The sequence below is a fragment of the Lynx canadensis genome, chromosome F2, assembly GCF_007474595.2.
Source record: "Lynx canadensis isolate LIC74 chromosome F2, mLynCan4.pri.v2, whole genome shotgun sequence".
In the NCBI taxonomy this organism is placed as follows: domain Eukaryota; kingdom Metazoa; phylum Chordata; class Mammalia; order Carnivora; family Felidae; genus Lynx; species Lynx canadensis.
Window position 1 is genome coordinate 54,577,294 of NC_044320.2, and position 25,280 is coordinate 54,602,573.

Consider the following 25,280-nt stretch of genomic DNA (forward strand, 5'->3'; position numbering starts at 1 on the left):
AATAAGTCAGTTAACCCTTTGGAAATTTTCCTGAGATAACAAAGCCTCATTTTGGAGAGATCTCTGCTGCTGCCCAAGGGCTACATGACTTACTTATGGTGTTTCCTTAAATAATTAAAGGTCTCTTATGTTTACCCCTAATGTGCAAAGCAGCAAGATTTTTGGAGAGAGGCAAGTGAATGCCCAGTTTCCATATAGGAAGCACAGTCCCCGGGGCACACATGGTGCCCCTGGAAAGAAAATGTTGTTTACAATTGTTGGGACCCCTAAATCTGGTTCTAGTCAGAGGGGAAACAGTGCAGCTGGTGTGGTCTCCCAGCTGTCTGGCAGGTTTCAGGGCTCCCAGTTCAGTTTGAGTAATTGAGTCCAGGCATTCCTTTGGAGGGACTACCTAAGAGCAGTCAGCCCAACCTGTCCAGTTTGTTCATACAACCAGTCGAGTGGCATTTTTCTGCCCCGTTGAATGACGGAGTGATAGCTATAGAAGTGTGAGTGAAGAAGACATCCAATGGTATGGATTTTTGTTTTTGTTTTTGCCTGGGAGTTATAGACACCGAGGCCATCTTCTGCCATTCCCAATAGATTTCTCGACAGGATTAAAGGGAATAGTGCCCAAAGAGTGGCAAGAGCTGTCTGGGGGAGAATGTGAGACTCAACAGTTAAATTTAAGACACTTGCAAGAGTTTGAGAGAGGTTTTGTGAACTCCAGTACAGTTCTGAAACAGAAAGATCATTAATGTCCTTTCTTTCCCATGGCCCTTGGATCTTAAGATGTTCCCTCTACTGCCAAAAAATCAATGTGCTCCATTCTATTAGCTACAAATATGCCTTTATCCAATCATCCTCTACTTGTATTTCTTTGTTTTTTAATGTTTTTATTTATTTTTTAGAAGGAGACACAGTACGAGTGGGGAAGGGCAGAGAGAGGGACACGCAGAATCTGAAGCAGGCTCTGAATCTGAGTTATCAGCACAGAGCCTGAGGTGGGGCTGGAACCCACGAACTGTGAGATCATGACCTGAGCTAAAGTCGGACACTTAACCAACTGAGCCACCCAAGTGTCCCTACTTGTATTTAGACCTTTAATCCAGAAGGGGCAGATGCAAGAAGGACAAAAGTATTTTGTTTTTTAGAACAGTTTAGCAATTTAGCAAAATTGAGAAGAAGGTACAGAGAATTCCGTATTTCTCCTACCCTCACATAGGCATAACCTCTCTCATTACAAGTAAATTTTTCAAAATTTATAGGGACCCATTATGTCCCTACTTTGGCCCACATGTCTAATGTTGGGGGACATGATGAGCAGTGTACTCAAACGAGTGGTCATTAGCCTTATGATCTAAGCCATGTCAATCTAAAGGGGTAGCTGCCACTTTTTTTGTGTGTAAAGTTAAGATACTACTAAGTCCAGGCTGGTTGTATTCTTGAATACACCATTTGCATTTCATCAGTGAAGCTTGTTGGGCCCCTTCCTACACTGTTAGTCATGGAGTCCATGTTGACCCTGCTCAAAATGAGAAGATCAGGCAAACGGTTCCAAGCCTCTATAGGTCAGGCATTCAGTTTCTTTAGGAGACAAATTATGGGTTCTTAGTTGCTTATAGTCAGAGGGGCAACAGTTCCAAGACCAAAGGGGTGTCTCCACATAGAGGCTGCCTCCCTTTATCAAAGGCTCCAGTTGGTGACATCATCAAAGAGACTTATGCCAGAAAGTTGTTATTAGGGTTGTGGGTTCCAAAGAAACTAGTATGTCTGGCTTCTCTCCACCATGATAATCTCCTCTGAACTTTATGATCGTTCATAGTACAAACACGTGACATATCCATACTGATTACACATCATCCCTGGAAAACACAACAGTACATTGAGTAGCCCATAGGCTTCTACCCAGAAGATCACATTAGCTTCTTTTCCCTACCTTGAATAATGCCCAAGGCTCATTAGCTTCATCAAGACCCAATTATACCTGAATTCTACTTTTCTCCTCTTATTTCCAGTCATATGAACCAGTAATTACCTTTTTTATGTAAACTTCCTTCAATTGGGTTTCTATCACTTGTAATTAAAAGAGTACTGATGAATACAGTAGAAATTTGTAAGATATGCTAAGAAGTATGGTTCAAATCTTGAAAGCCATGTGTAGATTTTAGTGAAAGATTTTAGTCACATGATTGATACACTCAGCATATTTGGCTTTCTCTGGTTTTTAGAAACAGGGACAAAAAATAGGGAAGCTGGCAGTCATTGACCAAGTCCTGACCGTTCTTGTGCTGTTTGCTGCAGAGATTTGTGATTTGCAATGATTTGGCTTCTTGAACTGGTTGTGGTTCAGAGTTCTGTTGTCATATGTAATCCGACCATTGTCCATTTCTGTACTCAGTCTCTCAGGCCTGTCTTTTGGTCATTCTCTCACTTTCGAGAAGTTAACCAACTCAGGATATGTTTGAGATCCAGATCTTTACCCAATCTCCAAGAGAGAACTGCCCAGTTGTCTCCATAGCCAAGTGTACTGAGAGATCATCTGGCAAGAGAGTGATTGAGAAGATGCATTTAAAACAGGAGAAAATAAGGTGGACTAATATCACAACTACTCTGACAACAACAAGAACAATTACTGTTGCCTGTAAGATACTTCAACACCAATAACTCCAATTGCCCACCCCAGGACAAGAGAACAAATCCCATAGGCCTTGAGGATCAACCTTAGAAAGTCAAGTAGCTTTTTTCCTACAAAGGATGCTTAGTCTTTTTATTTTACCTGCTTTATTGGCCCAAGTGCAGCAAGCAGTATTAGTGATAATACAAATGGCCCCATGTCTAGACAAACAGGAAATCTAGAGTCATGCTATTGTCTCTCTCTACTTGTGTCAACGAGTTGTGACTGATCTGTATCCATCAAGGGCAGAGGTGGTGTTATTAATAACTTTTGCCAGAATTGGTGATATGTTTCTTACAGTCTTTTTTATTTGTACAATTCCCATCATTGGAAACATTGCTCTGATTGTTCACAGAAGCAATGAGTCTCCAGTAAATTAAGGGTAAGCCTTTGTTGCCCACTAGTCTTGTTTAAAAGTCAAAATCATTCTTTTTCCTTTTACTTTGAAAGTGATCAAATATTTTTCATCTCTGGGAATTATAGGATCTTTGTCATCAGTGTTCTGTATTTAATAAGTATGTGCTGTGTTCTGGGCCCTCAGTGAGCCCTTCAAATCTGAAAATTATGTCATTCCACTTGGAGAAATTTCTTGAATTATTTCCTGGTGATTTCCTTCTGTTTCCTCCTTCTCTTTCTTGAGCTTTTTTTTTATTTTTTTTATTTTTTTGATATTGGATTGCTGGGATTAGACTTCTAATTTCCTTATATTTTCTCCTCTGTTTTCCAGCTGTTTGTTTTTTGTTCTGCTTTCTAGGAAATTCGCTTCACTTTATATTCCATGGAGTGACTTAACATAAATGTATCATTTTACAGTTATAAGGATCAGAAGTCTAATGTGAGTCTTACCGAACTAAAGTCAAGATATCTGGAGGGCTACGTTCCTTTCTGGGGGATCTTGGGAGGAATTTTTCTTTGCCTATTCAGGTTGTTGGCAAAATTCAGTTTCATGTGATTGTAGAATTGCATTTTGTAGTTGGTCTGTGAATGTAGGTCTGCATTTTCTTGATGGCTCTCAGTTAAGGGCTTTTCTAGCTTCTAGATGCTACCCACATTTCTTGGTTCATGACTCCTTTCCTCCATCTTCAAAGCCAGCAACAGTGAATGGAATCCTTCTCATACTTCTAATCTCTCCTGCCTCTTCTTCTATCATGGCATCTCTCAGTCTCCTGTTGGAAAAGTTTCCAGCTTTTAAGAGCTCATGTAACTAGATTGGGCCCACCTAACAATACAGGATAATCTCCCCATCTTAAAACCTCTAACCTTAGTCACATCTGTTAAGTCCCTTTTGTTTATGTTTAGGATTTAGACATCTTTGGGAACCCTTATTCTGCCTACCACAGGAGTTATAATGTCCACTATTATATATTTAATTTCTAAGAACTCTTTGTTCTTGGAACATTCCTTTGTATAGCTAATTTTTGTTTCATGTTTGGGATGTCTTTACTTCTCTCTCTGAATGTAATAATGATAGTTTTAAAAAATGTCTTCTCCCTGTATAGTTTGTTTTTTGTAAGTTGCCTCTTTGTTATGTTTATTTTGGTCCTTGTCTTCCATTAGGAAACTATCTGTTGGTTTGTGGCTGCCTACAATGGGCAATAAACAGCTGATGGTTTTTTCTGGGTTCCTGGACAAGACTTGTAGGGCCTGGGTTTGAGGGTAAGGTGATCTGGCTTACTCAATATCAATATTTTGGGGGTTTTTTGTTTTGCTTTTTTCTTGGGGTGGTGAAATTCTCGAGAGATGGATCTTTCAATCCCCTGCTTTCCAGGTATTTGGATATTCCTACGTTTATAGGCCTGGCTGTCGACATTCAGGGAACCAAGGAAGGGGAATGTGGGAAATCTTAGCATTCATGATGTGAACAGCTAATGAATTTCTCTGCTTACAATAGTAAGTCACCTTCTTGTGCATTTACTGTTCTGTACCAAGGGATTGTCCAGTTTTCTTTCCCAAAGAAATCACCTCAGGGGCGCCTGGGTGGCTCAGTCGGTTGAGTGACCAACTTCGGCTCAGGTCATGATCTCACAGTTTGTGGGTTTGAGCCCCGCGTCAGGCTCTGTGCAGACAGCTGAGAGCCTGGAGACTGCTTCTGATTCTGTGTCTCCCTCTCTCTCTGCCCCCCACCCCTCCACTCATGCTCTGTCTCAGAAATAAATATACATTAAAAAAAATTAAAAAAAAAAAAGACATCACCTCAGACTTCTGTGCAGATCTGGGGAAGGAATTGAAACAAATTCCTTCTTAGGTAGACTTTCAACCAATCTTCCCGTTTGGAACCTCGCTTTCTGTATCCACAGATACCTGGTGCCCAGTCCTGAGGGTTTGGAAATTCTGTAGTAGAATTAGGTTCTTCTTGGCTTTCCCCACTACTAGCTTAGCAACCAGCTTCCTCAGATGTGCGAGGTCAATTATCATTAGGTAGCCTCTCGAATTCTCTTCGTCCTTGTGGACTTATCCTTTTATTGTAATTTTAGTAGCACTGGGAGGGGGTAAGAATAGATGAATGTTCATTCAGACCATTGACTTATGTATATTAAAAGGGTGAACTTTATGGTAGGAGAATTATATCTCAAAAAAAATATATTTCTAAAATGAATGAATGTGTGCAATGTGCCATATTTATCCCAACACGAGCCTCCTAATTTTGGAGATGAGAATAGTGAGCCTGGTGATGGTTTTAAGTGATTACTTTTAAGTGAGAGTTCAGCTAAATCTGCTTAGGTGTTCTGAGTTGTGTCTGGCCTTGCACAGTTGTGTTTTGGTGACAGTGACGCAGACTTCGATTCCTCAGCCCTGACCTTGGGCACTTGCCATTCTAGCCTCTACCATTTCTAGGAGAGGAACACTGGTGCCCTGGAAAACTAACCATCCTTACAGGGATGAAATGGCCTGCAAGTCATTGAGTCAAATGCCAGTTAAAAACATGTATAAATGTTGTTAATCACTTTGTTATTGACTCTACATATAATTAATGCAATTTATACCATACAGTCGTCTAAAGAATGGATGAAAATATTTGCAAATACTGACGGTGGAGAGTCCAGGAGGAAAACGATAGTGGCTCCCATCCCCACCCAGCTCTTATGATGTAATTTGATAAACACACAGAATTCAAAATGGCTCGAAAAAAATACAAGGAAGATTAAGTGGTCTATGACTTTTCTTAAGATAGCCCAAATCAATAATGTGAGATCACTTCCTGTTAACATTCAGGGATTTACATGTCTGTCTTCCATTAGTGTGAAGTACTCTTTCCTGCCAGTACCCATTTTTACACATTTGAAGACTTATTTCATACTCACAGTCAGTCTTTTACATAGCTGGGAGAATACAAGTTGGTCATAATATTTTCTTAAGCGATTAAATATTAAATACCAGACATTACATCAATATTTCTCCAAAACTTGTTTTTGATTTCTTGGGCTTCCTAACCCTCACCTTATGTATCTAGTTTGCCTGCACAGTTTAAGCAGTAAGCGTCTTGTCTTTCTGCTGGAATATGATCACTTTTTCAAAGTTGTGGTATCATATGCCTTCAGTTATTTGACCAATCAGGGAGCCAGAACTGCCCTTAGAAACATTTTGGCTTGAGAGAGTTAGCAAATAAAAGGAGACCCCATTAAGGATTTCAGCTAAATAACAAACTATATATATACACACATATATATATATATGTGTATATATATGTATATATATACACACACACACACACACACACGCACATATATATATTTAGTACAAGCATGTTGTAAGTATTGCAGGGGATATACTTATACTAGAAATGATCTGTTGTTTACCTGAAATTCAAATTGAACTGGGTGTCCCCTATCTTATCTGGCAACCCTAGACACTAGCTACTGAGGAGTCTCCTTACTGGGCCCTTTTAGAGATTGCTCACCTGTGCCTCACCTGAGGGTGAGGAGTCCTTGGAGCCAAATGGACATACCCATCCATTCCTGTCTCCCCTTTATATAGACCATACACTGGCTACCTGCAGCTGCAACATCTCCCACCTGAACCTATGTGTTCAGGGTCTTTGACCTTTTCCCCAAGAGGGTCCTTTTGAGTGCAGCCCTGGTCCAGAAGTATGACCATGGGGTGGCTGATGGGACAGGGTAGATAGAGAAGGGATATATAGCCAGGATACTCCTACAGAGAAGCTTGGATCTAGGACAGAGCCCTAGGTGAAAAGACTGAGTCAGAAGACAAAGCCAGGGCCTCCATTTGTACCCTTGCCCCAGGCCCCACAAATGTGAAGAGTGGGCCTGCAGAGAGCATCAGACCATACACGTATTTTGTGTGCTTTCTGCTATCTGATGGGGGAATGGGTACAATGAGGGCAGAGTGTAGAAGTTTCTACTTATAATATAGAGCTTCTATTTCTAACCTTTCCAATATTTTTATTTGCTTCAATTCATTTGCTTTTGGGGAAACTATAAATTTCACCAATGGATAGGTATTTGAAAAAAACTTAAATTGTTTTTAATGTTTATTTTTTGTTAATGTTTATCTTGTTTGTTTTTAATGTTATTTTTGAGAGAGAGAGAAAGAGTGAGAGAGAGCAAGCACGGGGGAGGGGCAGAGAGAGAGGGAGACACAGAATCTGGAAACAGGCTCCAGGCTCTGAGCTGTGAGCACAGAGCACAACGCAGGGCTCGAGTTTACAGACCACGAGATGATGACCTGAGCCCAAGTCGTACACTTAACCGACTGAGCCACCCAGGCGCCCCTTGAAATGAAACTTAAAAAAAAAAATCCATGTCACCATTAACAACAACAACACAACAAAGGAAATCTAGTGTCTCTCTCCTGTACTGAGTGAGCCTTTTAAGGGATGATTCAGCTAAATGCACCCAGGTGCTCTGTTTACGTGCTAGCTACTCTCCAGAGATTCCTCAGAGTGCTAAAACATAAGTTCTGTTTATATCAGAAGTGACAGTGTGAGTTGTAAGTGCAGATTCTGTTTGTCAGGAAAAAAAAATTAAGTAGAAAGAAAACACAAGAGAAAAGCAGGCTTCTGTGGAAATACCACGTATGAGGTGGTTTATGGTATGAACAGTGCTCATTTCACCTCATAGAGAAAAGGAAGTTAATATTTGCCTAAGGCTGAGGATTACATGAACCTAACTGCATTGGTACAGGGCAGACAGGCGGTTTTTAAATGGCATGTTGTATCACTTAGGGTTTCTTTTGGCTCCATGTAGTGGGAACCCAACTATAGTGGCTTAAAAAAGTCAGGTGTTTATTTTATTCCTGTAGGAAGCTCCACAATGCCACTGAAGACCCAGGTTCTTTCTGTCTTTCTATTCTGCCATCCTTGGCTTGTGGCTTTCTTCCTCATGCTTGCAAGATGGCTGCTGCCCTTCTCACAGGAAGAGGGAGAGTAAAGAGCAAAATAATGTTGCCAAGTCTGTCCTCTTTTAAAATGATTTCTTGGGGAGCCTGGGTGGTTCAGTGGGTTGAGCCTCCAACTCCCAATTTCTGCTCGGGTCACTTATGGGCACATCTGCCCATAAGCTGGGATCGACCCCCACCTAGGGCTCCGTGCTGAGAGTGGAGTCTGCTTGGGATTCTCTTTCTCTCTCTGCCCCTCCCCTGCTTGCAGTCTCTCTCTCTAAAATAATAATTTAAAAAAATTCTCGAAGATTCCAGTTAGCAAGCTTTGCTCATATCTCATTGGTCGTTAATGTGTCAGAGAGCCCTGCCCAGCCGCAAGGGAGCCTGAAGTGGCCAGTGTTTCAGCTGGACACACGCTATCCCGAACAATATTTGGGTTCTTTTAGGAAGGAAAATAGGAAAACTGGATATTGGGTTGGCTATTACCCGTCTCTGCCACAGACGTGAACAAGCATATAAATTCTTCAAAAAAAAAAAAAAAGAAGGCATTTATTTTTCTTCCAACATATAGTTAAAGTCATCACCATATGGCAAGTTAAATAGATAAAAATTGAGTAAATAGTATTTTCAACCAACACTATTTTCAAGTGCTATTTATTTGTCCACAAGTTAGTCTATAGGTTGAGAGATTATCTCTCCAAATGTTTATCTCTCTACAATAGATGTAAATAGCAGGTAGTCAACAATTCTTTACCACATTAAAGAACTTTTTTCCAATGCCAAAATTTACCTTGCCGTTAAATTTTAAAAATCATGTACAAATTATTTTAGGTGTATTTATTTATTTAGAGAGAGAGAGAGTGAGTACACTCAAGGAAGAGGCAGAGAGAGAGAGAGAGAGAGAGAGAGAGGGAGAGAGAGAATCCCAAGCAGGCTCTATGCTGCCATCAGCACAGAGGCAGACTTGGGGCTAGATCTCACCAATCATGAGATCATGACCTGAGCCGAAATCAAGAGTCAGATGTTTAATGGACTGAGCCACTCAGGAGCCCAAAAGTCATTAAAAAAAAAAAAAAAAAAGGCCTAGCATTGTACCTCTTTGTTACAAACACTAGATTGTTAGTATATATAGTATACCTTGTTTTAAATGTTAAACCTGAAAGCTAAACTTAACATGTTTACTAAATGCATGGTATAATTAAAAGAATGAAAAGATGACCAAAATGATCTTTGACCTTCTCTAGCGTATAAACCACCAGGTTCTACCTTAGTGGGGCTGTGAAACACACAAAGCTATGGCTGTAGCAGGCTGGCTTGAGGGACGAATGCCGGGGTGAGTGCTACCAGAGAGAAGGCCAAGTGCAGCAGGAGGAGGAGAGAGCAAAGAGAAGTCTCACCTGGTCGGGGTACACAGAAGGAACTTCATGGAGAAGATGCTGGGGATGCAGGAGCTACGCTTCACGTACAGCGCGATGGCGCGGAGATAGAGAACGTGGAGCTGCTTCGAGTACCTACGGGTAATTTTTAAGCATATTAACAAAAGCCTAGTGCAGGTGAAGTACTATATAACGCCGAGAGAGGACGGGCAAGCTAGAGTCTCCGGGTATAAAACACAAGGGGAAAGCTGCCTCTCTCACAGACCTAGATGGTCTGTGAAAATGAGGTACCACCTTACAAGGATATATTCAAAATGACTTCATGGAAAATGAGTAAATGCAAAAACACTTCGAAAATAGAGTGCTGATCGGTGCTCGGGTGGCTCAATGGGTTGAGCGACTGACTCTTGGTTTGGCTCAGGTCATGATCTACAGTTTGTGAGTTCGAGCCCGCATTGGGCTCTGTGCTGACACTGCAGAGCCTGCTTGGGGTTCTCTCTTCCTCTTTCCCACTCAGGCCCTTTGTCTCTCTCTAAATAAATAAACTTAAAAAAAAAAGTGCTGATAATTAAAAGTATTGTTACAGTAATAATAAAAGTATTATTTTCAAACGCTTTAAACTGTGTTGATCAGTGAATATGAAACCTCAAAATACATTTTCAAAAGATCCCCTTTGATGATTCTGCCCTTTGGTTAATTTAATTCATTTCAGAACGTTGGCTTTAATTCTGCACTCAAAACAGTCCTTATTACGTGAAAACCTTCCTACTCTGTCACCGAAAAACACTCACTGTCTGTGAAGAGACAGGACTACACAATGTTTCGAGAGATTCTTTGTAATTCCCCCCCCCCCCCCACACACACACCCCCTTGCCTGTTTTGGACCTAGTTATTGAAAATGTCACAGGATATTGTTTTGACAAGAGGAGCCTATGAAGACTCAGAGGGAAAAGGAGCCATTGGCATTTCTGATAACCTTCCAGTGTCTCCACTCAGTAGTACACAGGAGCAGGTGCTCGGGAAGGCAGAGAAAGGGCATCTCCAATGCCTGGGGAAACTTTTGATATTATAAATAACTTGAGGGTGGGACGCCAATGCCAGCCGGGTTCGCGAGCGGTCTCCACGCAGCCTCCATGGTTGATTCCGCCTCCGCGCCACCCCGCTCTTCCCCCTGGCAGCCGGGTTCCTACCCGAGCGAACCGGCCGGCCCAGCCCTCCTCGCCCCGGCGCCGCCCGCCGCGCCGACGTGGCCGAGCGCACAGGTCGGCGGGGTCAGGTGGTTGGGTGACGCCCCGGGAAAGCGCTCCCCGCCGAGGGCGGGCGACGCCGCCGCGCCGACGCCTCCGGGGGAGGGGACTTCGCGGGAGTCGCGGCGGAGGCAAGGAGGAGCGCGGCGCGGTGCGGCGCGGCGGGCGGGCGTGCGTGCGATCCGAGCGGGACGGGCTGCAGTCGGCGGAGGCGCAGAGGACTCGAGGCGGTGGGCGGGAGACATGGACCGCGGCGAGCAAGGTGAGGGCGCGGGCACCGCCGGCGCGGCGTCTCCCGGGCAGGCGCGGGGTCGGGCGCGGCGCTGGGCTGCGCGCGGCCCGGCGCCGGAGCAGGTGCACAGTGTCCCCGGCCGGCGCCGGAGCGGGAGCCGAGCCTTCCTCAAGTTGCATCTCCCTGATCGGGGTCTGACATCCTGGTGTGGCCGAGCCGCAGGGAGCGGCTCCGGCGGGCGGAGCGGGCTGTTGGGGTCGCGCGCGCACGGGCGCGCGCGGCTGTGTGTGTGTGTGTGTGTGTGTGAGAGAGAGAGAGAGAGAGAGAGAGCGAGAGAGAGAGACAGAGAGACAGACAGAGAAAGAGACAGAGACAGAGAGACAGAGAAGGAGGTGGGGAGAGAGGGAAAGAAGGTTCTGGGTGGAGGCGAAGGGGCTGGCACCAGGCTCACGGAGCCAGGGCTGCCGACGGTGATGCGCTTTGGGTAGAAGGCAGCGCGAAGGGAGTACTGTACAGCTAGATCTTGTTTGTAACTGGTGGAAACTGAGGATCCAACGACAGTGGGTGGTTTCGCTGCTCAGGATGGGAACATGACTCCTCCCCCCATCCCGACTCCCCCAGCGTTGAGACTTTCTGCCGTCTTGTAGTTTACGTGGTTAGGATTTTTGGTGGCGTTTGATCCTATGGCGATGGTTTTGGACGTAGATACGTAACATGCGAGGTGTCCCCAAATTGTGGTGTGTTGTTTATGGGGTTATTGGCGCGGCGCGGGGGGAAGGGAGCTTTCCGTAGTAAAGGTCTTTTTTTACTCATCAAGATAAGACCCTATAGTCTTGTTACTATCGCTTTGGATGCACTTGTTTCTGAAAACTATCTCAAGTGAAATTGTCTCCAGTGGAATCATTGTTTAAGCGAGATGCAAATAGGAAGGCATGGTTTTAAGATTTAAATACTAAATGTTTATATATCGCTTCATCTCTGTTGATAATAACCCAGTAACTGTAATACAGATGCGTAGCTCACTTTTTAAAAGATACATAAGTGCTAACCCCAAAAAGGTAACAATGTTAACGTAAATTTTAGGAAGTAGGGATAGGAATTACTCACATTTTGAGTTCAGACACAATAGTTTTCGTTTTTTTCTTTTTTGTTTATTACTGTTTGTATTTATCTTTATGCATACTTTTTATGTAAATAAAACCGTATTCCATATATACTGTTTTGTATTTTACTTTTGGTAAGTTGTAGGACTCTTTGGAACCTTCCAACCTTTCCTTTCTCCACACTCGTCAAATTGATCTCACACTTAGCATATGCGTGCTTATACTATAAAGTTATGTGCAATATGTAATAGATATATATGTATAATGTACAATATGTAATATATATTAAATACATATATATCTGTATGCACACATGTCTGGATTTTAAGCTTATTGAGGTTAGAAGCATGTACTTCATTCATCTTTATCCATGGTTGGGTAACCTTGGTGTTTGAACATGATTGGTATTTAAATGTTTGAGTCAGAAAGCTGGTCTCAGGTCTTAAATGTATTGTTAGGAGAAGGCCAGGAGCCACCATGTAAGTCAGCATTATTCTGTCTTTTAAAGAGGACGTTGGGGGTGTCAAACATGTCAACATGCATATTTGTGTATGCCTTACATTGTCGTATTTAACATAATGGTGTTTTTAGAATAGCTGTGTTTGGTACTCGTCAAACTAGATTAAGTAGCTGTATTTGACTTAGGTGAATGGAGTGACTAATTTTACTAGATTTGGTATTTTAGTTTGGCTGGTGAGAATCACAGTCATTAGTACCTCTGTCCTGATGCACTTAGTGTGGTTTTTGTTGGACCAGTTTTGTGTGTGTATGTCTAAGACCTATTTTGTAAATTCTTTGGCTTGTAAGAGGAGTTTCTCTGTTTCTAACTTTAAGATGTTTTCTTCGGTGGGTCATGTTAGTTCTTGTTTTTAATTGTTATTCCTCGAGGGCAAAGGAAATCCATCCTCTTAAAATGAGGAGTCTGGAGGCTCAGCTTAGTATGAAAGATGAGTCACTTGCCTCGGGAAGGTCAGGTGGCTCACTCAGTTTTGTTGTGTTGCAGCCACGTGGCCTGTCCTTACATTTCCATCTTCCTGTCTCTTTTGTATTTTCATCTTTATGTTCCCGTGGCACAACGTAGATGCTCAGAAATGTTTGGTGACTGCCTAGGATGGAAAGGAAAAGTGACCAAGAGTGCCTTCCAGCTGTTGGAGCCTCTGACGTCCTCTCTTGCTACCCACTTACTCCTAACTCCTGGTATTTCCCTCAGTATTTTAAAGGAGCAGACCTCTGCGGTTAGGCGGAGAAAGTTGGTGGTGAGTCTGTGTTGGACTTGGAGGGTGGATGTACATGCAAGGTTTTGAACGAGCAGAGTGGATCGCTCCATCTTCACTGAATCTGTACGGAGACTTCTGAGGAGGCGACTTAAAGAGGAGGAGCCTGGGTTTGTAAACCTGCATGTTCACTACGGAACAGTGGTGGCTGACATACAGTTTATGAAACCCTGTGATTGTCTCTTGAATTGTGAGTTTTCATAGAGTATTTAAAACCAAATAAGAACATTTTAGAATTGGTTTAACTTTTTAGTATGCCTGGAGTTTGTCACGTTTGTCTGTCCGACTCTAGATGGAAAATTAAATGCCCTATGTCTTGTCTTCACTGCATTTCTCTATTGAAAATGTCTCCTTAGACCTTCCTTATAGGAAGTTGTCAAAATCTATCCTCTGCTGCTTTTTATATTTAGCAGAGCTTTAAAGTTTTAGAACAGTTTTTCTTGTGTTTTATATGATGTATTCTAATACTCCTCCGTACCCGGCCCAGATTCTAATATTTTCCCCATCTTCTTCTGTGCCCGGATTTTGAACACAATATTCTGCTTATATTGAGAGCCCAGTCCACATTAATCAATTTGAAACATACCTTAAACTGCATAGTGCCTCTAAGAGTTTCTTTACACATTAAGCCCAGCATAGCACATTTAATGTGTGTGGTAGTTCCCACTTTGAAAGTGCGGCATGGCATGCTAACTAGAGCATGCATTGTGTAAAAAAACCTCCTGACTACTTTTTATTTTTTATTTTTTTTTTTTTTAAATTTTTTTTTTTTTTTCAACGTTTATTTATTTTTGGGACAGAGAGAGACAGAACATGAACGGGGGAGGGGCAGAGAGAGAGGGAGACACAGAATCGGAAACAGGCTCCAGGCTCTGAGCCATCAGCCCAGAGCCCGACGCGGGGCTCGAACTCACGGACCGCGAGATCGTGACCTGGCTGAAGTCGGCCGCTTAACCGACTGCGCCACCCAGGCGCCCCACCTGACTACTTTTTATAGTGCTGAATAAATATTTATACTTGAGTACTCCCTTATGGTAGTAATAACCTGTAGTTTAGCGCTATTCTGTTGAAGCGGCAGGGACCTAGCCAGTAGTGCATTTTATCTGTGTTTGAATTCACACACACACAAGCCCACCCAAAACTTTTGTTTCGGGGAGTGAGGGAAGGTTGTTGGGGCCAAAAACCTGGGAGAGGAGAACGCTACAAGAAAAGTGACCCAATGATATGTCACTGTAATTTCAGCATTATAATTATGCCTTAGAAATAATAGAACAGTGAAATGTCATTTATTTTATTTTGTTTTTATTTTAAAAAGTTTTTTTTTAAACATTTATTTATTTATTATTGAGAGACAGAGAGAGACAGAGCGTGAGCAGGAGAGGGGCAGAGAGAGAGGAAGACAGAATCCGAAGCAGGCTCCAGGCTCTGAGCTGTCAGCACAGAGCCCAACCTGGGGCCCGAACTCATGAACTGGGAGATCATGACCTGAGCCGAAGTCGGACGCTTAACCGACTGAGCCACCCAGGCGCCCCAGAATGTCACTGATTTTAAAGTAAAACAAATGTAGATGAGTGGGTAACACTATCAAGGGTCTGGTCACAAATCTCAGGGTTTGACCCCCCCCAGTTCTGTGTTTCTTTGGTCCAGTCTTGCTTTCCATATGGTGCTAATGTCATCAGCTGATTTGTTAGCTCCAATTCACTTCCTGCATTTATTTTTATGCAGCAGACTGCCGGGTCTCTAGGGCAAAAGCTGAGTGGTAGGAGGGGTTGTGATCTTTTAGCAAGATCTCAAAACAGAATAGCCTATGCACACAATAAACACAAATATACTCATAGTTCGAAACCAGAAAGAACAGCAAAATCCCCTGAATTTATGTGTTACTGATCCTTTTGTTGTAGGCTAAGATTATTTTATTTTCCTTTGGGGCTCATTATTTCTGCTTTAATTGTCGACTGTTGTAAAATCCCTCTTCTGAGACTCTCCTAAATTTTATTTGAACCAAGTGGGTACCAGGTATACAGAAACCATAATCGTAGCAATGTATGTTTATGAGAAAAATATCCAAGGGATCAAATGACTCAGTGTTCAGTGGAAGTTAAAAAAAAAAAAAGTTTAAATTTGTGGTACCTGGGTGGCTTAGTCAGTTAAGTGTCTGACTGTTGATTTTGGCTCAGGTCATGATTTCATGGTTTGTGGGTTCAAGCCCCGTGTCAGGCTCCACACTGATAGTTTGGAGCCTACTTGGGATTCTCTCTCTCTCCCTCATTCTATGCCCGTCTGCCACGCATGCACCCTCTCTCTCTCAAATAAGCTTAAAAAATAATAATAATTTAAAAATACTCTTAGGTAGCTGTGAGTAGTTCATTTTTTTTTTTTAATGTTTATTTTTGAGAGAGAGAGAGAGAGCGAGTGAGCAGGAACAGGGGAGGGACAGAGGGAGAGGGAGACACAGAATCCAAAGCAGGCTCCAGGCTCTGAGCTGTCGGCACAGAGCCCGGTGAACCTTGAGATCATGACCTGAGCTGAAGTTGGATGCTCAACCGACTGAGCCACCCAGGCGGTCCTGAACATTTCATTTTATAACTCCTTTTATAAAAACTCAATATATCTAAAAAATGTACTTCTCCAAAATTGTGACTAGTGTAACCAGGTAATTAAAGCATTTGATCAAAATTCAAATGACTAAAAGGTTGCAAAATGTAAATCTTCCTCCTGTTCCTGTCTCCCAGGCTACTTCCCTTGGGTAGCAATGCCACCATTTTACCAGTTTCTTCTCTGTCCATCCAGACAGATTCTATGCATGTAGGTATACATACACTTATATTTAAATATATGTGTGTGTGTGTGTGTGTGTGTGTATTATATAAATGGTAGCATACAAATTGTTTTAGCACCTGACTTCCTCCACTTAAATACAGTATATGTTCTAGAGATTATTCAACATAACGTTATATAGAGCTCCTTCATTTTTTTTTTTTTTGAATTTTTTTTTTCAACGTTTTTTATTTATTTTTGGGACAGAGAGAGACAGAGCATGAACGGGGGGAGGGGCAGAGAGAGAGGGAGACACAGAATCAGAAACAGGCTCCAGGCTCCGAGCCATCAGCCCAGAGCCTGACGCGGGGCTCGAACTCAGGGACCGCGAGATCGTGACCTGGCTGAAGTCGGACGCTTAACCGACTGCGCCACCCAGGCGCCCCTGAGCTCCTTCATTTTTAATAGCTATTTGTAGATGTGCCATGTTCCGTAGCGGAATAGGTGGTATTTGGCTTGTTCCCTGTCGATGGCCATTTAGGTTTTCCCTGATACTTTGCTATTAAACAAATCTGCAGCAAATAAATTTGCATGCAAGTCATTTGATAAATGTGCCAGTTTGTCTGTAGGAAGAAGTCTTAGAAGAATGTGACTGTTCAGTTCGGATGGTGCTGAATCCTGCTCGGTGGAAGGCATGTGGGCATCCGCTTCCCTCCACCGTTTGGCGTGGGTGTTGTCGCACTTTCTCATCTTCGCTGATCTTACACGGAACAGAGGTTTCTTGGCATAGGTTTTATTATATATTTTTCTTTTTTTTTATTATGTATTTTTCTTAATACAAAGGTGGTTGTACTTCTTTTGGTAAGTTTAAGATTTAGATTTCCTTTTCTGTGAAATGTCAGATCCTATACGTTGCCAAATTTTCTGTTGTGTCGTCTTTTGTTTCTTCCATTTGCAGAATGCGGCCCTCTGTCCACAATATGAATTGCTAATGTATTTTTTTCCTAGTTTGTCTACTCTTTTTTAAAAAAAAAATTTTTTTTTAATGTTTATTTATTTTTGAGAGAGACAGAGACAGAATGTGAGTGGGTTAGGGGCAGAGAGAGAGGGAGACACAGAAGCAGAAGCAGGCTCCAGACTCTGAGCTGTCAGCACAGAGCCTGACGCAGGGCTCGAACTCACGAGCTGTGAGATCATGACCTGAGCCGAAGTCAGACGCTCAACCGACTGAGCCACCCAGGCACCCCTTGTCTTTACTCTTTTGACTTGACAGTGATTTTTTCCCAAGGAGAAATACTAATTGATGGCTGTTTTAATTTTTAGCTTATAGCTTTTGAATCATTCCTGGAAATGCCTTCCTCACTTTGAGTTTCTGTTTTTATGGTTTTATTTTTTTTACATTTTTTACAAGTTAATTTAGAGAGAGAGAGAGAGAGAGAGAATGAGTGGGAGAGGGGCAGAGAGAGGGGGAGAGAAAGAATCCCAAGTGGGCTCTACACTGTCAGTGTGGAGTCCGATGTAGGGCTCAAACCCACAAACTGCGAGATCATGACCTGAGCCAAAATCTGTCTGTCGCTTAACCGACTGAGACACCCAGGTGGCGTATTTTTTTTTTTACATTTAAATCTTTCATCCACCTGAAGCTTATTTTTTTTTTTTTTAATTTTTTTTTTCAACGTTTTTTATTTATTTTTGGGACAGAGAGAGACAGAGCATGAACGGGGGAGGGGCAGAGAGAGAGGGAGACACAGAATCAGAAACAGGCTCCAGGCTCCGAGCCATCAGCCCAGAGCCCGACGCGGGGCTCGAACTCACGGACCGTGAGATCGTGACCTGGCTGAAGTCGGACGCTTAACCGACTGCGCCACCCAGGCGCCCCAACCTGAAGCTTATTTTGACAAAAAGTGTGAGATATGAATCTTAACCCCATCATACCCCCATTAGCTGCTCAGGTACCCTATACCAGTCGCTGAATAATGGATCTTTCCTTTACTGATTTGAAATAATACTGTTGTCATATACTAAATTCCTGTGTTCTTTCTTTTTTACATTTTTGTTCATTCCCAGCAACTAAACTAAGTTATTGTACCTTCATACTATGCAAAAATATCTGGAAGGACTGGTCTTTCCTGATTATTCTATTTTTCTTTTATCTTTTCTTTCTTTCTTTCTTTTCTTTCTTTTTTTTTTTTTAAGTAGGCCCCCATGCCCAACATGGGGCTCGAACTCATGACCCTGATCAAGAGTCACATGCTCCACTGACTGAACCAGCAGGCACCCCTCTATTTTTCTTTTTATTGTTAGATTTTTTTTCCTAGCTATTCTTGCCAGATTTCATTTCCAAATGAACATTGGAATCAATTTGTCCAGATGAAAATTCAACAGAAATCCTGTTGGTATAGCTTTTCTCCCTCCCCCCTCTTGATTTCCCTGTTCCCATACCCCCTTTTTCTTTCCTCTATTAGAATTTCATCTTTTTCTTTATTGAATGTCCAGTATATGTTCATTATGGTCGAACTGTATACACCATACATAGTTTTATGTTCTGTTTTGAATACTACTAAATAATGAGAATGTTAACAGATCATTTAAACAAGTTTCTCCACACTATAACTTTTGATGACCACACCCCTTCACTAGTTGATGGTTATTTAGATGTTTCTTTGCTGGACTATGGATTACTTTCCATTTCAGCTGTTAGAATATTTTAAGAGAAATTGTTTTAAAATAGATTTCCTGAAACAACTCAAAGATGTGAATATGTTTAGACTTTGGATTCCTGTTGCCAAGTCACCTTCTGGAAAACATAATTGTTATTGTTTTGTTTTTTTTTTTCATTTTTTTTTAAATTGTGGTAAAGAACACAAAACATAAAATCTACTGTCTTAACCATATTTAAGTATATAGCACATTATTGTTAATGCTATGTAACTTGGTGTACAACAGATCTCTAGAACTTGTTCATATTGATGACTGAAACCCTGTACCCATTGAACAGCAATTCTTCATTCTTTTTGTACATTTCCTATGCTGTCCCACCCAGAAATGGAACTGCTGATTCATATAGTAGTTCTAATTTTAATTCTTTGAGAACCTCCATACTGTTCTCCATATGGCTGAGTGGCTGAACCATTTTACGTTCCCACCAACAGTTATTTTAAAAAGAAGAGTGAAGGCTGGGGGTGGGGGGCTGTGCAAAAAATGGACGGGGCGGTTGAAAGGGTTATTTCTCCGCATCTTCAGCAACACTTGTTATTCTGTTTTTGTTTTGTTTTGTTTTGTTTTGTTTTGTTTTTTGATACTGGTATCCTAATGGGTATGAGGTGATAGCTCATTGTGATTTTGATTTGCACTTCCCTGATGATAGAGATGTGGAGCATTTTTTTAAATATATATTTATATGTTTTTTGGCCATCTGCATGTCTTATCTAGAGAAATGTCCGTTCAAATCCTTTGCCCATTTTTTGATCGGATTATTTGTTTTTGTTATTGTCAAGTTGTAGGAGTTCTTTATATATTGTGGATACTAAACCCTTATGAGATAAATGGTTCGCAAATATTTTCTCCCATTCCGTTGTCTTTTCACTTGTTTCCTTTGCTGCACAGATGTCATTGTCTTAAAAAAAAAAAATAATGAACTTTATAGGGGAAAAATGCCACCCTTTTTCATTGGAAATTTCACCATTTACCAGAGAGGCTATAGATTGATTAGCCATTTTTATTCCCTTCTTGGGATTGTTACTCACTTTTCACTCTTGGGATCTTGGTGAGTCTTGCTCTTCTCATCATTCCCCCTCTCATGCTCATATTAAACCTTTGTGTTTTGTGACACATATTTAGTTTTCCTGTTCTTACTTTCCTTTTGGTTATGTTGGACCTTTATAATGTCATTTTTACTAACAAAATACAGTATTAAGAGCAAATATTTTCTAGGTGACATTTTTTGGAGTAATTTGCATGGCTCTGAGTAGCTTTCAGTTCTTCATTCTCTGTGTTTTTGTGTCTTCTCTCTTTAGACACTTTTGTAATCAGTCAGTGCTAAAAATAGTGGTTTTAGGCAGGACTGTTAATTTACATGCCTCGGCTTATAGGCATGGTGTATTTCATGTTACAGCTATGCAAACATAAATGTCAGTTTAAAAAATTTTATAAAATGTGACCTTGATAAAGTTTTGGATTGGGAGTTTACTGCTAAGATCAGACTTTACCCATTGTTTTCTGAGCTTTGTTGGAGGCATTGTGGTATGAAAAGGAACTTCTGGTGCAATCATTAAGGCTATAGGAATAAAGGTAGTAGTTTATCCAATCCACTAGGATCTGTCGTTGGCTAGAAATAAAATGTTACCAGAACAGAAGAATGTTTTTACATATGTGTTCCTCACCCTCAGTCAAGTGTGTATGTCGTAGATATGCCCTAAGTGTTTGTCCTATTGTGCATAATTAATTGGAAAGATTTCTAGCATAGGTAGAGTCAGATGGGATTAGATAGAATGGCTAAAAATTAGGGGAAACAATTTGGCAGGGAAACAAGAATATATGCTCCACATATGCTTATAGTTTTATATATAATCACTGAAAATCTGTAAGTGGAAGCCAAATTGATACTTTACTTCTTAAGTATTATGTTAACTGTGTGTGAATACATATACAGACAGAGGAAGAGACAGTGATGGTTGCATTTTTATTCCCCAAAGCATGTTGGACATATGCTCAGTAAATACTTTCATAGATACATTTCCCATGCTGTTCTACCAAGGTTAGTTATTTGCTTCCAATGTGTCCTGAGCTTAGGAGGCATGGATAGTCTCAATACATTTTATTTTATTATTTTTTTTAATAAATTTTTGTAAATGTTTATTGATTTCTGAGAGAGAGAGAGAGAGAGAGACAGAGTACGAGCAGGGGAGGGGCAGAGAGAGAGGGACACACAGAATCCAAAACAGGCTCCAGGCTCTGAGCTGTCAGCACAGAGCCCGACGTGGAGCTCAAACCCATCAACCGCGAGATCATGACCTGAGCAAAGTTGGATGCTTAACCGACGGAGCCACCCAGGTGCCCTGGTCTCAGTACGCTTTAGAAGTTTTCTTTGAATACAGCTGAGAAGAGCAAAAGTATGTTGACAGTGGTAAAAAGTACATGCCACTAGTTAACCAGAATGAGAATTCTGGAAAGAGAGAAAAATGCAAACATTTTGGCCATTGGGGCAGTTAGCAAAAGGATGACCAACCTATCGTTCTGGTATTGATCTCATATATCATTTTCAGTATATCACCTTATTACAACTCAGAATGATATTGGTGATGATGGTGATACCACCACCTGGCTTTTGCAAAGCTCTTACTAATTTTTCTACATATTGCTTCATTTGAATCTTTTAATGCTGGTGGGTGATAGGACTGGTATCATTTTCATTTTATATATGAGTAAACAGAAGCTGAATGATCATGACTTCCCCATACATACTGTGTTAGATGTGGGGAGTGCTACAAAAACTTGGTCCTAAGAGGATCACCAGGAGCCCACGAAAAATTTAAGTTGCATTTGCTAACCAGTTTAAAGCCCTGGGGATACTACGTACTTTCTAGAAATGTTTTTTTCTAACTAATTAAAATAAAATTGGAATCTGCAGGGACACAGCTTCAGCCCTGCATTATAATTACCTACGTTTTCCAGCTAGAGTTTTACTCAGTCACTTTTACAAATACTCCTTCTACTCTGCCTAAAACCAGCAACAGCTTTTGCTGAGTGTTTTATATGCCAGGTTATGTTCTAAATGCTTTTCGTGTTTCTTTTTTAAATATCTTCACAAGAAACCCATGAGCAGTGCTCACACTATCCCTGCTTTGTAAGTGAAGAAACAAGGTGTGAAGGGGTGGAGGGAATAATTTCTCTAGGGGCCCCTAGCTTGATACGGACAGAGCTGGGTTTTAAATCTGGGATTTAATTTGGCTATAGAATACACATCCTTACACAACATATTACGCTACCTGAAAGTTATATGCAGTCTCCTTTTTTCCTTTCAAAGGTGTTGTTTGGGGGAGCAGGGTGCCGTGGTGGCAGCCGTGGGAGTGGGGCACTAAGGGGTGTATCTGTGCCAGAATATGGCTGTGTGTCTGTTCTTGTACATCAGAACTGATTATAAATGTTTAGGGCAGAGAGTGCTGGACTTGAAGTTTTGACTTTTCTGTTTTTATGTTTTTTATTGTTGAGAGAGAGAGAGAGAGAGAATGGAAGGGAGGGAGGAACAGAGAGACAGAGAGGGAGACAGAGAATCCAAAGCAGGCTCCATGCCATTAGCACAAAGCCTGATGCAGTGCCCGAACCCATGAACCATGAGATCACGACCTGAGCTGAAGTTGAATGCTCAACCGGCTGAGCTGCCCAGGTACCCCTGGACTTGAAGTTTACTTGGGTTCAAAATTTGGCTTCATCATTTTGTGGTTATAAGACACCAGATAGGTCACTAAACCTCTTGGAGGCTGATAATACTCCAAATAGTTGAGAAAATTAAGTTAAATTCTGTGACTAGCTCTGGTGCTCAACAGTATTGATTCTGAAACAGAATATTAGATATTTCTGTGAAATACTAACTTAGTGGTTTCCAGTTCAAATTAAACATTTATTTGAAGGCAAACAGGACATGATGCCTTCCTCAGGCTCGCGGGCCACCCTGGAGAAACAGACAGAACTGGATCGCGGTAGTGAAGTGGGTGTTGTAAGGGCTTGCATAACTGATGCAGGAGGAAGTGAGCTACTCTGGCTGGGTCATTAGAAAAGATTCTCAAAGTAGATGACCTTTGAACTTGGACTGGAAGACTACGTAGGACTCTTTGTAAGCGGTGAGAGAAAGAAGGGAGAGGAAGGGAATTTTACGGAGGAGAGTCAGCATGTGCAAAGGTGCAGTGGCATGAAAGGGCGAAAAGGTGTTTGCGAATCCTCAGAATTTCCCCTGGGGCCAGAGTCTCAGGTAGTCACTGGGGGGATGTGAGCAGTCTTCTGTACTAGGATCAGGAATCAGACTGTATGCTCTACGTGATAAACAGGTGGTAGGTGTGTGGGAGTTTAGTTTTAAAATATTATTTTGGCAGTTGAGTAGAAGGTGCTAGCAAACCAGGTAAGGGTTGTCACTGTCACTGTAATACTAGCCTGGGTTAACCAGGTAAGGGGTGTCACTGTCACTGTATTCCTAGCCAGGGTTAACCTTAAGAAATAAAACTGCTGGTTATTTTATTAGCAAAATATGGGTTTATTTGGGAAAAACATAGAATTGCAATTCAGGACAGGCCAACTATGGCAAAAGCATAGGTAAGTCCATGGAACAAAGATGAGGAGTACTCTCTTATAGAAGAAAGTGGGAAGTTGGGAAAACTGTCATCAACAAAAATCCACTGGAGTAAGCTGGGAGTTCTAAGTGTAGTGGCTTTTCATTGGCCCAGCTGTGACTTTCTGTCATCGGTTCCTCCTCCTATTGGGACAGGAGGAAGTCTTCCTCCGACTAGGATAGTAAAGTAGTATTGTGTGCAGCGTCCTATCTCTTCCTGCTGGGTCTGCAATTGACTATGAGTGGTAAGGCAAGAGACCTCCCTCTGCCTAACTCTAGCTGCCTAACAGCTCTATTTTAGTGAGGTTTCCCTTTATTAATTTTCAAACCAGAAGTGGGGGTGCTGGATTCCTGAGAGACCTCTGGGTTATGGTGTGTAAGATGTCTGGGGTAGAGGGGATCTGAGGGTAGAGAAGAGTGGAGGAGGCTTTCAGATTGCGTGGAAAAGGAACCGGGATAGAAAGCATAGAAAGAAGAGCAGATGGAGGGAGGGAGATAATGAACTTCGTCTGGGCCATGTCGCATTTGAGGTCGTTCCAGTTGTCCAAAGCTGCATAACCGTGTTAAAACCTAGTGGTTTGAAACAAAGCATTGATTATGGTCACAGATCTGTCATTTGGGCAGGGCTTAGCGAGGACAGCATGTCTCTGCTCAGCCTCAGCTGGGGTGACTTGAAGTATGAGGCAGGGATCATACGTACATACAAAGGCTTATTACTCACTTCCTGAGGGCAGGTGTACTGGAAGACCCAAGCAGCTGGGGCTCGTCGGCACCTGTTTCTACCTGCATGGTCTTCAGAAGAAACCCCAGCATGGGTCTGTTTGATGATGGTTATTTCCTTGCCTGTGTTGGGTATTGTTTTTTGCCGGAGCCTGTGCTGTTGACCCAACAGCAGGCAGCCTCAGGATGTCCAGACTTCTGATGTGTTCTCTGGGGTCCCCCAAGGTGTGACTCCTAAGAGACAGTCAGACAGAAACTTGGTGGCTTTTTATGATAGGCTGAGGCATTACTTCCTCCTCATTCTGTTAAAAATGTGCTGCAAAGTCCAGCCCATATTCAAGCAGAGGGAGATGAGGCTCCACTTTTGGTGGGAAGAGTGTCAGTGACTGTGTGCACATGTTTTAAACTACTACCCGGGTCTCATGGGACGTTTATGTGGATAGGTTCAGGAATGAAATATGGATTTCCGAGAGAAGGAGCCGAGCAGGATTTCAAAGTTTGGGAGACATGTGATGTTTGAAGCTATTAAGTTGCTGAGATGGCCCAGGAGGAAAAGTGGAGTAAAAAGAGAACAGAACTTGAATATGAACATTTCAGGGCAGGGAGAGGAAGTGCAGGTTAAGACGCAGGGAGTTCAACTTTCAAAGGGTGTGGAGAGGCCAAGTGGATTGAGCAGAAAAAGAGGATACTGACTGGTGAGGAGTCCCAGTCGTGGGTAATGCGGAGAGATTTAGGCTCTGTGGGTTGGGGTGAGGTTGCATTTGCTTGCCTGTATAGAGTGTTGGTTTTTGTTTTTGAATGCAGAGAGGGTGGTAATTTGACCACGTGCATATTCATAAAATGAGAGAAGAAACCAGAGGCAGGGGAGAATGACTGGCTTTGCTATTACTATATATGTCACTGGTTTTAGTTAAGATGCTTTTAATGCAAAATGTATTTTAATAGTCATATCCTAGAGTTTGACCTTCAAGGAGCTCAAGTCTATGAGCAATAATTCACCTTAATGGTAAGAGCCTTGCAGAGAATAAGCGCTTATGAAGTATTTGTAGAACGAAAGTGCAGTATTATACATTCTCTGGGTGGTATAAAAGCCAGAGAAGCAATTTTGCCTAGAGGTGACATTTGAGCCAAATCATAGTGAAGCTGTGATTTTTTTTTTTTTTTTTAAGTGGTGGTTTCTCAGGGCAAATCTGAAGTTGTGAGTGCTCACTTTCATCATGGAATGTCATGGCTATGGGAGTCATTTATGCAGTGTGT

The 25,280-nt window shown here is 41.9% G+C and overlaps 2 protein-coding genes across 3 annotated transcripts in view; one reads left to right on the top strand and one right to left on the bottom strand.

The window, feature by feature from the left end:
* Positions 1–2,761: 2,761 nt before the first annotated feature.
* LOC115506039 lies at positions 2,762–10,861 on the bottom strand. Its single transcript, XM_030303896.1, has 4 exons — positions 10,630–10,861; positions 10,346–10,583; positions 9,391–9,504; positions 2,762–3,822 (listed from the first exon to the last, which is right to left on the bottom strand). The coding sequence occupies exons 1-4, from the start codon at positions 10,859–10,861 to the stop codon at positions 3,717–3,719; spliced, it is 690 nt and encodes a 229-aa protein (XP_030159756.1). The 3' UTR covers positions 2,762–3,716.
* The window catches only part of TPD52 (tumor protein D52), a 114,210-nt gene continuing 99,492 nt past the window's right edge, over positions 10,563–25,280 (top strand). For both annotated transcript variants that reach the window (XM_030303815.1, XM_032591962.1), the window contains exon 1: positions 10,563–10,878. In XM_030303815.1, coding sequence (XP_030159675.1) covers positions 10,860–10,878 — 19 coding nt within the window. In that variant the 5' untranslated portion in view covers positions 10,563–10,859. The remainder of the gene's footprint in view (positions 10,879–25,280) is intronic.

Bases quoted from the DNA above. Each gene is read 5' to 3' on its own strand.
- LOC115506039 (XM_030303896.1), bottom strand. From the start codon at position 10,861: ATGTCTCCCGCCCACCGCCTCGAGTCCTCTGCGCCTCCGCCGACTGCA. The intron at 10,584-10,629 runs GTGCGCTCGGCC...CGGGGCGAGGAG, and splicing joins CCACCTGACCCCGCCGACCT to GGCTGGGCCGGCCGGTTCGC. The intron at 3,823-9,390 runs GTGAGACTTCTC...CTTTTCCAACAG, and splicing joins CTTCTGTGTACCCCGACCAG to GAGACTGAGAGATGCCATGA.